The following is a 14369-nucleotide window of genomic DNA, read 5'->3' on the forward strand; positions in this document are numbered from 1 at the left end:
GCGCAGCGGCAGTTGCACTCCCACTTGCAGCCATGCTTCTCGCTTTCTCACATGCTCTAGCAGCTAGCGCGTGCACGAGAGAGGGGGGCACTTGAGCCTGCTTGAGAGGGGCGGGACTGCAGGCACGGCTGCAGTGCAGGGAGTGGAAGCAGAGCGCTGAACACACACGGCTCTTATTAAAACGGCGCATTCTCACCGGAGTACTTTCCCCCGTAATTCTTAAAGTATCGATACTAATGAAACGGAGGAATCATAACGTTTTTAACGGCAGGGTATCGCGGTGTACCTTTCAAGTATCGGTACACCGTGCAACACTAGTCAGGAGTCAGTGTCTATCCCCCAAACTCACACATATAAAATTCGATATGAACTGAAGAGCCGCATGTAGACACTGACTCCTGACTAGTGTTGCACGGTGTACCGATACTTGAAAGGNATCATATGCAGCATTAATTATAACAAAGATTTCCAATAATGTCACACATCTACCAAATAAATGATGTGTCGTATTACAAATAATGATATCTCAAGGTCTTTCCACCATGGCTTTCAGTTGCAACAAAGAGATGAAGTGCAATAAATATGGCAGCAACTAAAAATAATGCTATTTTCCAGTCCTGGCTCACTCATATATCTTTAATAGTCGTCGCAGGTATTTCCTAATGAGACACCCAGACGCTGTGTTCTTTACATGGCTAATTAGCTGGATTGCTCATTAAAGAATTAGTCTGATAGTCTCTGTGTTTTTTTTTTCCATTCAGTTCAGATGATTTGTCTGACATTTGCAGATACCTCTGTTAATTGAAACTCTCAGATCAACAACTTTTAAAAGTCAGCTTAACAAATTGTTGAATATTAAATGGGCTCTCAGTTTTGGAGCTATTGAAGTCATTCAGTCTCAGTCCCAGCATGACCTGACTGTGAGTTTGAATTAATTTGGGTAATATGAGTATGGAAGGACGCTGTAGTTCAAATTGCTGCCTTTTTTATTTAGCCCTTAATTAAAAGAAAGACTCAATGGGCTTAGAAGCTTCAGACATTTTCAAACCGACTGCTTTGTTGAACAGCGTCTGATGCCATGCCTAGTTTAAAAGGGGTAAAAATAGAAAAGCATATATTCTTATTCTTCATTTCCTGAATGCAATTAAATGAATGATCAGTTTCTATAGCAGAAGGAGTGATATTAAACATACATCTGTCAAAATATAAAACATCTGAAAGATAAATGTGAACAACTAATTCTTAATAAACATAGAACATACAGCAGAGTATTCTCATGTATACTGCTTAGTGATTAGAATTAGGAAATGTTGCTGTGCGCTGATATTTCAAGTAATAGATAATGGTGGTTAAGAGTCAGTGGGATAAATATAAGGACATTTTTGTCAATTTGTCTTTATCCCACTTCCTTTCCTTTCCTCTCTCCTTTTTACCAACTGTTTTCCTCTTCCTTTTGTCTCTCTCTAACCCTTCTTCTCTTCTCTTCCCAACCCTCTGCAGCAGAGCCATTGGATGGAGAAGAATACCTGGACATTATAGGTATCATGCGAAACCAAGCGGGTCGTTATGAATGCAAGGCCAGCAATGACGTTGCCACACCTGATGTCAAATACGTCAATGTGGTTGTCAGCTGTAAGTAACCGCACACACTGCATCGATTTCTGTTGTCAATACCGAACAATGATTATTATGCTCTCCACGTTTCATGTCGGAATTTTCACAAGATGATAAACTTAACAGATAAAACCATATTGAAATCAAAGCTGGATTTATTCAATGAAAAGATGGGGAGTAGAGTGTGGCAGAGAGGTGATGGCTCTATCTTGAAAGTTTTGGAGCACCCTTCACTCTTCTCAAGATGAATGTAAGTTGAAGGGAAAAGATCTCAAGCTTTGATTGCAACTTATGGTGATTCTCACATACCTTCATCATTCAAGAGACACTTAGCCTTTCAAAACCAGATAACCTAATTGCATCGTGTCAGGGGTCCATGTTAGATCTGACGGGTGTAATGCATGCGTTGGATTGATAAACACCTTATGAGATACAAACCAATATATAGAATTTTCTTTGATCCGAACAAATCACGTCTGCCTTGCTGCCCAATTTGTTCCTGAAAAAATTATATAGATGTATGTGAAACCATATTTTATATTTCATCCTAAATGTAAAACAGATATATATCCACATCAGACTTATTTATGGTTGTTCTTTTTTAGTGTTTATATAAATCATCAACAATTATGTTAATTATATAACATTCTAAAATTGTAACTTTACATTAAAATATCGTTGATGAACATTCTAGATTGTAATATTAATTAATACAGTGAGATTTGCACTGTTGGCATCTAACAGGCATCTGAAGTAGATGTCTTTTTTTTATATGATTTTAAGACCTATGACATGAAAATACAAAATAAAAATGTGCAGGCAGATTGAACTTTTCCAACTTTTCTCTGGGCTCTGATGCGGAGAGAAAATAAACAAATGACAAAATGTGCCGTTACAACTGTTTGACTGGGACTTTTAATTAAATCTGCAGGAATTGAAGGAAACAGAAAATGCTGTAATCACGTCTCATTGAAATGCATTTTAGAAGAAGGAAACTTCCTAGCTCCTCGAATAATGTGGGAGTTTTACAAGGGAAGATATTACGTTTCTAGGAGCTGTGAATAACTTTGATTAAAGTTTAAACACCCAGATGACATGAATCCAAAAGTGAGGGCACAGTGAGTTGCTGTTGAGTGTTGTCTCTTTGAGATCCGCTGGCAAGAAAACTGATCAGTTAACAGATCATCAACGCTTAAAGAACTGTGTTTTAAGTCATATTAATCTTATTTACAACAACTCCAGTGTATTTACTGGAAATGTAAATGGTGAGAAGGTACAGAAAATGGAAGTTGATGTGGGAACATGATGTTAATATTGGTTTTAAAATGAAACCCAACTTTGTGTGACTCTGCAGACCCTCCAACAATAAAGAAAACCCAGAGCTCAGAGACTCCAGTGGGTCGCATGGGGACGCTGCAATGTGACGCCACGGCTGTGCCCACGCCAGAATTCGAATGGTACAGAGACGAAAAAAGGTAAAACTTTACACACCTTCGAACACCCCACATCAATGTAATCATTATGAACACAGGGCTGCATGCATGATACATGGTCATATCTAAATACTTTATTTAACAGTGTGGGACTTGTCAAGATCTGATTAGCATGAAAACAAAAACACACAGCATGTTTTCTTGGTGAAAGCGAGGCTTGTAGTGAACCAATTTAAATGACAACATCATTCTATGGCCATTACATTGAGCGATGAACATGCTTTCGTTACAGATTAAAAAAATTAGGCTAAATAACCAGAATGTTAGGCATGACCATGACGTAAGAGGATGCTGTGAGCACAATGAATGGCTTTCTAAATCAAAAACTGTATTCAGCATTGTTCCCTTTGCAAGTATTTGGTGATTAATATACTGTATAGTATAAAACATACATGGCCTGGGTCCAGATGCTAACTAAACGTTGAATAGAGTACTTTTCTCCTCATCTCCCAAATGATGTCATCACTTTATAATATATATATACTGTATGTGCCAGGCCACGCTCCGTATCATTCTACTCGGTTGTTTTTAATGGATCGCTTTGATCCCTTTGGCAAATCTGTCTTCCCAATGGTCCCTTTGTCACATCCCTATGATAATTTGATGAGATCATCTGTGTGGTTTGATAATGAATAATCACCCACTTAATCACTCGCTACGCTGTTATTCCATTGCTAATTAAACATAACTGCATGAGACAGCAGTGGAATCTGTGATTCTGTTTCTGAGAAGAGAATTATATGAACATTTTCACAAGATTTTTATACTGGAGTCACTGAAAATTGCCATAACCCTTTTCTCGTACCAAAGGTAATTCAACTGAATTGGAAATCAGCCTCCCCTCGTTGTCTCCTGATATATCACAAATGGTGTGCCTAGACACAGTTGTTCATTGGGAAGTGGACCATTTAAGTGCCATGCATGTGTCTGGAACACTCTTGAAGACTGTAATGAGATTTAGAGACATTGATAACCCAGCCCCTCCATTTCATCCCTTATCATTTTGTAACCCAAAATAATGTATCCTCTGCAGCAAACTCGCCACCTGAGTCAGGTGTGAACAGAGGTGCATGAATGGGAAATAACAGCCAATGATAAGGAAATTGCCCATGAGAGCATCATGATCTGCAATTTCACTCCTCAACTTACTTCAGCAGTGAAAGTCTCCTGAAGATCAGGGGGAGAATATTGGAGGAATGTCAGCAGTGTTATCACAGATACAGGCCTCTAAAGTAATGGGCCTATCACACCACTGCTTGCAAAGAAAGATTTATTGTCGTTGAATTATTTTTGCATTATCTGTTGTTTCCAACTGCCATCTATCTCAGTTGTTTTTTCCCCTTGAGGATTTTGGCTATGCGCCTGTTTACAGCTCGCCCTTCTTCTGCTGCTCCAGTGGAAAGTGTTATTGCACTTTCTCCTTGGATGATGCTGTTAATGCAGCATAATAATATCATTTATCCTTGCTTGGCTAGTTAATTTCATAGTCTCTTCCCGAGAATCGAAGCTAATGCATTGCAGCGTGTTGTATCTTATTTACCTGACTGTTGAGGTCTTGCTCCTGCGATGTGTTCCCTTTTAATCAGTTTAACCTCATCAACACACAGGTTATCAAAGGACACCCTGACAACTGCATGGGTTATCACACATGTAGGCAGTGAAGGAATCTAAACAATTTACCGTTTTCTTCTCGCCGTGCTCACACATGAGAAGTGAGGACACAGGGAATTTCTTTAGAGCTGATGTATTTGGATTTTCCCCTCTTTTATTATTTCAGCACGCACATTGTACTTTGATGATTTCTATATTTGTCTACAGGCTTCCTGATTAGCTTTGGTACCATCTTGAATTAATCCTTCTTTTATCCCTTTCTTTAATAGCAAAACAAACTAGACTGTCATGTTGCTTTTAATTACCCATACCCTTCAGATGCAGGATTTCCCTCTGCACAGTGTCATTGTGTCAATCCCCCATTATGTATTTTGTTTTTTTCATGTTGGCAAGTATATTAGTATTAAAACTGTTCTACACACCAAGTAGAGTATGTTCATTTTATATTGATAGTGTGACAACTAGGGCTTCTTGATTATGGCAAAAAATCATAATCTCGATTATTTAGGTCAATAATTGATATCACGATTATTAAAAACGATTATCCATTTACTTTGAAAACATCAATTCATTGGAAAAAAGTTGATTAACCTGAACTTTAAGTATAATTCAACTGAAAAACAAAAACAAAACAAAAATCATTTAAAAAAAAAAAAGTAATAATAAAAAAATATTCGTTTAATTTCGATTACGTTGTTTTCGTAATCGTTGCAAGCCATAATCGTAATTGCGGTTAAAATACGATTAATTGATCAGCCCTAGTGACAACCCTACACATTTGAAATCAAACCCTACATCAAGACTTTCCTCTTGGTCGTTGCTTCAAACAATTTACACATCAGCTCTCTTGGAGTGAAGCACACATTTTTTTGCTCTTGTAATCTAGTGCCAAGTTTGAAAGGCATCGCTATCACCTGCCCAAACAAACCAAACTGAAGGAGTAAACAATCCAGAGCTCAAACAAAATGCTTGGCAGCAATCGAACACATCCTGGGCTGTACAGCTTGCTTCTCTCTCCGTCTGTGACAAGTGTTGAGTCACCAAACCTTTAGAATATCCATCCTCTGTCAGTCTCAATATCCTCGAGACAACATGGACGTCCTCAGCTGATGAAGCGTAACTCATCCACTTAAAAATAAATGATTCATTGCTTCACAACATCTCTGGCTTCACCTTAATCTGAGAGTCTCCGTGGCGCTAGACACCCAATTAGCCGCAGTGGAAACTGATACATCATAATCTGAATGAAGCTGGCCAGAAGTTCATAAAAGAAAAGTATTAATACCTGGCTGTCATGACCCTACCTGCTCAATTTGTCTCTTCTCACTGCTGGTCCATCAAGGAATTAAGATCAAACGGTAAATTACCTCCCCCTTCAATCTTCTTTCAAATGGTTCTGTACTGGTAAACCTAAAGAAGAAGCTACAAATCTGATGGATCCCAGAGAAAATAGTGTCCCGTTTCATGCAGTATGTTCCTAAATCTTTGGTATTGTGTTTGTAGAATGCTGCCCTTTCTATCTACTTAAGCATCTTTTGACGTAGGCTGCCCTTGCTCTTGGTGCAGCCATGTTTATAACATGAGAAAAATCCTACGTGAGATGTTAGCTCACATGATAGACAGATATGTGTGTTGTTTTGTCAGCTGATACAGAGCTGTCACAGACACCAAACCACTTTCAATCATCTCTGGGCGACAAGTCTCAGCAGGAGCTTCTACTTGATTTCATTTATCATCGGCTTTGAATCATAACAGGCCTGTCACTTTCTGTGGCAGTGATAACCTACTTTAGATGCTCCCACACGCTACAGAATCAAATCTGTCCTTCTTATGATTTGCTCTGGTCTCTCTTCTCTACCGGCCCTGCGACAACAGCTCTGCGCACACACTGCCCCCTGCCAAATAGAGAGGTCAAATCATTTCAATCTAGGGTTTAATGTAAGTGACTCCGCGCATCAAGAAGTGATCACTGGAGATATCCACCAGAGCACTGCTGCCCTCTGCCTGCGAGGATAAACATCAACATCGATACAGTTATGATGAAAACATCACTCCAAAAAAGTTGGAAGTGCACGAGTCTGCCAATTTGAATAGATAATGTGTTCCAGTCTATTGTGCCAGGTGAAGCTGGCAGAGACACAGGCATATTTGAGGATAAACATAATATCAAAGTTTGAGAGAAGTTGCCGGCTGCAGATATGTGTGTGCCAAACGCGTTAAAAGTTGAAATTGGGTCTCAGGAATGATGAGTTCAAAAAATAGAATCGAAAAAGAGACACTTTTATGGCCAGAGATCCATTTTCCTGTTATTTCCACTGCACTTCTCTGCTCCTGGGTATTTTAACTTGCAGCATGTGTGCAAAGAAAACCAAACAAGCCTGCAACCTTCACTGTGGAAACAGAGGAGTTTGACCTGTGCAGGGCGATTTATTCCCCGGCTGCTGCGTTACAATCATTCGCTGTAATCTTGAGTAAAAATAGGTGTTTGCTTTCAGCGCTGTGTGTGCTGTGTAATATCTGGATCTTTCAGCATGCTCTGGGGGCAGCCAGACCTTTTTAATAGTTCAGTCACCTCTCATGAAGACAGGCTGGAGAATATATCTGCAGCTGGCCTTATCGTGGGAGGGGCGATTGCCTTAAGATGAAGTGGAGACACTGCTGCTGCACTTGCCCTTCCTTAGCTCTCGCTGTGTTGCTCTCTCACACACACACACACACACACACACACACACACACACACACACACACACACACACACACACACACACACACACACACACACACACACCGTCCCCAGGATGTCCCTATGGAAAGGACCTCAGCACATTTATCAAGTCCAAACTCCCCACTGAGCCAAATTATGCTGTGCCATGATGTGCATTTTGCTGTTTATGTTAATACTTCCTATCAGCCAAGTGTGTGTCAGCACAAACTTCCAGCTCCCCCGCTCCAATTCCGATTACTACATTATCCAGACTTAAGCAGGATTAAGTTGATGCGCCTTAAATGAACTTCACCTCCTTCATGATACGAAAGGCCTCAATCAGCCCAGTACAAGCAGAATCCATTAAACGCACCGTCTTATTAAAAGAGTTTTATTTGCCCATGATGGTGTAAGGAGCAGTTCATCAACGAGGTAAACCGTCTGAGTCAGCACATTCTATTGATTAATTTGGGCTGAAAGGGGTTCAAGGAGGACATCATTAATTGGCAGAAGTTTGGTGGTCATAAAGACTCTTAAAAGTGCATGAAAAGACTTCGGCAGCATACTAATCGTTCATCAAAAAAGTGATCCTGTTTCTTTGATGGCAACAATAAACATTATAGAAATAAAACTGTTAATATCCACACCGACACGTTTCCTCGGTTACAATTTTGCAAACTCAATATTAAGAGAACATCTTTGCTAAACACATACAGTATTTGAAAGGTTGAGGATCAAATGTCAACAATTTAATGAAAGATGTTTCTCTGACAATCTCAACGCCTACTCTAAGATAGTTCACTGACACTGCTATTGCAAAGTGATTGCTAGCACTAAAGTCAAACTACTGTTAATAATATAATTTAATATAAAATTGAAATTGTTACAAAAATAGATTTAATGTAAAAGGTCTTCTGTAAGCGTTGATGTAGCTATTTTAAACGTGTACTTCACAGTATTGTCGGAAACTGTGAGATTCAAATGTAATAAACTACATCAGGTTTACAATAAAAAATTCTAATAAATGTGTTGACACAATGAAAGTGTCATTAACTGATTTTAACAGATTCAAATAAATATATTTAATGTGTGCGTACGGTGTAAGACCCCAGTCAGAAAACAGCTGAACCATGTCAGCCAGGTCATACAAAGTGCTTTGTTGCTGAAGGGCTAATTCCCCATTATTAGGTGGAACCAAACATGAACACAGAGCAGGAAGTGAGTGAAGTTTCATTGAAGGAGTTACTGAAGCAGTAGATGAATTCGGTGAGTGAATGGCTGGAGAACGGCAGGAGGCGGCGGGGGGGGGTGGAGAGAGGCAGGTCAGGGCAGCAGAAGAGGAAGCAGAGGGAACGAGATGGCAAGCAGGCAGGCGAGAGAAGAGGACTCCTGAAGCAAAGGAACAAGCGAGCATTATGTGAGGTAACAAAAACACAACATTCTGCAAGTAAGGTTAGAGAAAGGTTAGAGTAGGGTTAGAGTAAGGTTAGAAAGGTTAGGCAGTGGGTTGTTAGCTGATTGTAGCCAGGTGCTCCGTCCAGGTTAATAGTGTTGACAGAAGTTTGGCGGGCATTAAGACTCCTGAAATGACATGAAAACATACACCAGCATAATAATCTTTTCTACGGGATAACAATGATCCTGCTTTTGGCTTCACTTTTTAGACCTGGAGGTTGCTGCTTTGAGGAGAACACAAGGGACAGACACTGCAGTGGCTGTGACATCTCGTTTATTTTTAAGCCTGCAGGATTTTTGTTCTAAGTTCAAAGTGTGTATTCAAAGTAGAAAAAATATCTGCATATTTTATTGGTTAATTAAGCTCTAATGAAGTCTCACGGCTCCTTCCCTTGCACAGACACTGCAGACTCTAATATTTTGCCCAAAATGTCACCAACTCCCATCTGGCCTTAAGTCCTCTGATTTTCATTAATTTGTAATTTACTTGAAATGTCCTCACTGCTGTTTGTCTCTCCCCTCCAGGCTGTCCAATGCCCAAGGCATTAATATCCAGATTCTTGGCACGACTACTATTCTCATGATTGCCAACGTCACTGAAGAGGATTATGGGAACTATACCTGTGTGGCCTCGAATCGACTGGGCGTCCAGAATGCCAGTCTCTTCCTCTATAGTGAGTATAAATACTAATGTGAATTGATATAGCCTAAAACCTGAATACAAAAAAGGAGATTCTTGTTTCTTTAGTGGTAAATACCTTTACAAATTAAATCATGACACATCCTGGAATTTTATAATTAGCCTATTGAGCAGAAATAAACACAACTGCAGTATAATCTCTTCACCAAACCAAATGTTGATCATTGTGAGTGTCAAGGTTAGATTGAATAACTTTAAAATGTAAATTATATTAACTTCCCCATTCAATTATTGAAAATCAGCAGGGAGAAAAACTCACCTTGGTTTTCGGTACTTTCATTCAAGCTTCTCTGCATGAGCTGAACAATTGGAAGCGTGTATGAGCCAAAATGTAAATAATTCTGCATAGTAATTTTTCGGCACTTGGCAAACAGGGTAGGCTGAGAGGGAATGTGACATTTACTTTGGGTCAAAGTAAGGCAACGTCCAAAGAATATAAGCAAACTCAAAGGAGTAAATACTCAGACAAACCAAATCTATGTTCCCCAAAATGGTTCACAAAGGTTTTTGTATATCTTCATAACTGTTGGTTCAGCTGGAAAATAACTCAAAATGAACCTTTGCTTTGCGGAGTGGAGAAAACGTTCCACGACATTGTTCCATAGTCGCTAATGTTAGTGTGCTATTGTATTAGTTTAAATCAAAATGTCAATAGATAAAAGAACAAAAGTACAAATGCAGATTTAACTGCTGTAATCAGGTACATTTTAGAAATCTTTATGAAGNCGGTACTGCAGTCGCTTTACCGCACCGTTGTGACGAAAAGGGAGCTGAGCCAGAAGGCAAAGCTCTCTGTCTACCGCGCCATTTTCGTTCCTACCCTCACCTATGGTCATGAAGGATGGGTCATGACCGAAAGAACGAGATCGCGGGTACAAGCGGCCGAGATGGGTTTTCTCCGCAGGGTGGCTGGTGTCTCCCTTAGGGATAAGGTGAGAAGTTCGGTCATCAGGGAGGGACTCGGAGTTGAGCCGCTCCTCCTTCGCGTCGAAAGGAGCCAGTTGAGGTGGTTCGGGCACCTAGTTAGGATGCCACCTGGGCGCCTCCCTAGGGAGGTGTTCCAGGCACGTCCAGCTGGGAAGAGACCAAGGGGTAGACCTAGAACCAGATGGAGGGATTATATCTCTTCGCTGGCCTGGGAGCGCCTTGGGATCCCCCAGTCAGAGCTGGTTGATGTGGCCAGGGAAAAGAAAGTTTGGGGCTCTCTGCTGGAACTGCTACCTCCGCGACCCGACCACGGATAAGCGGGAGAAGATGGATGGATGGATGGTAATACGACACATCATTTATTTGGTAGATGTGTGACATTATTGGAAATCTTTGTTATAATTAATGCTGCATATGATAATACCACGCGTTGATACACAATACAATAATGCACACAATACAATCAAACATCTATCCTACGTACATTTTGACCTGATGAAAATTGCAATTACATAATATGGAATCATCTACTTGTATCCAGTAAATGCCAACAGTGCAAATATCATGATATTTCTATGAAAGATACAATTATCTGCCCTGAATGTAGGAGGGAGTCCCCTAGGGCAGCGGTTCTCAAACTTTTTGTTTATTACATGTCACTTGTTAGAGGCTTTTATCCAAAGCGACTTACATACTCAATACTGTGGGCAATCCCCACAGGAGCAATTTGGGGTGAATTGTCTTGCCCAGGGAAACAACGACATGCTGACTGCAATGGGGTTTGAACCTGTGACCCCCTGATCCCAACACCAAGGCTCTATCCACTGCGCCACATGCCCCCCACTGCGGACGACTTTTTATTATCAAGGATTTTCGCGGACCACCTCATACGCAAATCGGAAAAATAAGTACATATATAAACGTAGTGCCAGATTCCAAGATTGACGGCGAAGATTATCTGGTTTTAGGCTCTCGTTAGCCAGTGTCTCGTAGCACAGAACGCATACTGGCAAAGGCTCATCTTCAGTGCCTGTGTAGGTAAATCCCAGTTACAAGTAGTTCCCGTTGTATTTTCTCTCAATCTTCCCTTTCTTTCTTTTTTTCTGCGGAATCTGGCTTGTAGATGCCTCCGACTCACTCATTATCTTCATTAACGGTAACGTTAACCTCTTTTCTCTTCAGAGAACCTGATGCTAGCCACCAATCCATGTTTATGGTTTTGCACGTGCACACGTAACCATGGGTAACCAGTGGTGAAATGAAGTGTTGTCCATAATTAACAATAACAAATATCTGCGTTTTAACACTACGTTTATATATGTACTTATTTTTACAGTTTGCATGTGAGGTGGTCCACCTGCAGTACCCTCGCGGACCAGTGGTCCGCAGACCATAGTTTGAGAACAGCTGCCCTAGGACAAAGCAAATGTAATATCCATCAATAAAATAAACTGTTTCTTCCCTTAATCTAAAAAATATGGAACCCTGGCGGATCTCTGGGCTGAAAGGGGAAAAACTCAGGGTTTGAAACAACATTAAATGTCAGTAGTCTCAATTATGTGCAAGTTCATGTTCTGAGAGAAGGCTGCAAGCTTTGTGAAACCCAAGCGCCGCGACCTGAGAAATGAACCACCAACTTCAGAGACTCTGACATACAGCAGGAGGTGAGTCAAATAAAAGCTGGGCTATTATGAAGACAAACATATTAAAAACAGTGCCGTTCCAAGCCGTAAAGCAGTAGCAACAAAACATCAGCCTGGCTTTGATACAGGATTTCTATCCTGTATCAAAGCCAAACTACCTACAGACCTGAGTCCGGCGTTTGAAAAAGAAAGAGAAAAACCTTAATGATCCAAATCAAGTGCATGATGGAGATAGAGGTCAGCTCATACAGTATTATTTCACTTTGATTGGATGATCAGTGGGATCATGATCAAAGTCTAAAGCAGATCATATCCAGCTCTCCCTGGACAAACTGCCAGAGTAAAGTGATTGGAGGTATGATGGAAAATCTGTTGCCATGGAAATTCTATTGAAGCTCAATCTCCTCTTGTTTTTTTTCGCAGAATACATAGAGAGAGAAAATCAGGTGACTGCGAAGATCAAAGAATAGAGAAGAGAGAAGAGAGGAGAATTCAAATGAGAGATGAGAGGAAACTCAAAGCAATTAACTGTCAGTAATCTCACCTGGTGTGTTTAGAGAGCAGCTCAATTATAAAGGATGAATGGAACATAATGTATTGTCTAAAGAAACAATTAATTACATTTCATGCATCTTTGTCTGTGCCCACAGCTTCCTGCACATGAAGTGTGTGCTTCACATTATCTGTTAAATGAAGCGTAATGACGATAGGTTGGTTAATCTAGTCTCGAGGGAATTTATTAGAGTGAACACGTTATTATGTGTGATTGTATGTGTGAGGAGACACAATGTCTCTATGGTGAGTAGTATGACATGTGCATGCATGAACTGGGATGAAGACACAATTAATTTAAAGGAATTCAGGAAGAACTGAAAGCAGGGTGACTAATTCAAAATGTGTTAGAAAAGTTCCATGAATCCTGGCATTACAGTTTACTTTATCATCACAATTATATGGCAATCTGGAAAGAGAGGGAGAGTGGGAGACAGAAAGGAAATAGTAGATTAAGTAAGGGACGGACAAGGAGTGAGTGTGATTTCTTTAAACACATTGAATGTCTGAGTTGAAGATGTTGAGCAGATATCACCTGTGCAAGCTTTCTCAGTTTTCATGGTTAACATTAAACATAAAGTACAGCTGATATACATTTTGAATGTATTTTGTTACTAAACAATCTTAGACAAATTAAAAGTCAGCAGGTTTCATCCTCTGGGAACACATTAAAGTCATCACCTGCATGCAGCTCAGAGTTCGAGTCCCTGCCAAACAGCAGTATGTTTGTGGCACACTTTTTGATTATATGTTGCATGTATTTTTTGTTCATGTATACTTGTAGTGTGGGGAGGGGGGCAACTGTCAGAAGCATCAATGGGTTTCCGAATGAGGTGCGCAGAGGGAATAGTTGGCAGAACGTGGATTTTCTAAAAGAAAAACATTTACTGGGATAGAAAGACATTTGTGGCCGCAGAAATGGTTCTGGACCTCTGTGGAGTTTTATTAGACAAAGCGACCCCATGAAAAAATATGGATACAAGCTCTTCTCTCTGAGTATGAATGCTTCACTGTGTGCCACCACTGGGATGCAGCTATCCTTAGGCAATGAAGAGTCATAATTTGTTCCAATTTTGTGCCTGTGATATTTTTATTTCAAGAGGTATCCACATTTTGGCTGAATATCTCCTTTTTAGAATGGAGGTATTCAGAAAAATGTTTACCAAAACCACAAAACCGCATAAACGAAATAACCTTTGCTATGATTATAGGGGATTTTTTGTTATAAAAAAAGTAATTGTTTTTGTGTTGAAAAGTTATACCTTCAATGTTTGTTATTGAAATGCTGTGAATGGAAAAATACATGGAAAAATCACTCTGGTCCAAAAGGAAACTGTCATTTGAAACCATTTTACAAGTAGGACTTACAGGAAAACATTTGCGAACAAGTTATACACTAAGCTACATTACAGCTGTTTGCAGCTAAATGAAGCACGTCAGCCAGCTTGTCTCTGTTTTCATTCACATTTGAAAGCTCTTAAAAGGAGTTGCAAAACAAGAACACAAAGTCTATAAAATAAATATAGTGAATAGCACATGGGCATTGGCGGCATATCAATACAAAAAATTAAATAAATACAAAGAGTTCCCTTTTAACGCAACTTTCACACCTTCTTGGACACCAACACCCAAAGTGCCATTCACTGATTTGCCAAGCAGCCTGGCACTTT

The 14369-nt window shown here is 40.0% G+C and overlaps 1 protein-coding gene across 1 annotated transcript; it reads left to right on the forward strand.

The window, feature by feature from the left end:
• Positions 1–1487: 1487 nt before the first annotated feature.
• Positions 1488–12617, forward strand: LOC104962847 (limbic system-associated membrane protein-like; the record flags this gene model as incomplete). Its single annotated transcript, XM_010791349.1, has 4 exons — positions 1488–1632; positions 2969–3089; positions 9403–9551; positions 12571–12617. Coding segments are annotated over 4 exons (462 nt in total), but the record flags the coding sequence as incomplete, so codon positions are not given.
• Between the last annotated feature and the right edge of the window lie 1752 nt (positions 12618–14369).

This window comes from Notothenia coriiceps, unplaced genomic scaffold (genome assembly GCF_000735185.1).
Source record: "Notothenia coriiceps isolate Sejong01 unplaced genomic scaffold, NC01 NC01_scaffold00035439, whole genome shotgun sequence".
Taxonomy (NCBI): domain Eukaryota; kingdom Metazoa; phylum Chordata; class Actinopteri; order Perciformes; family Nototheniidae; genus Notothenia; species Notothenia coriiceps.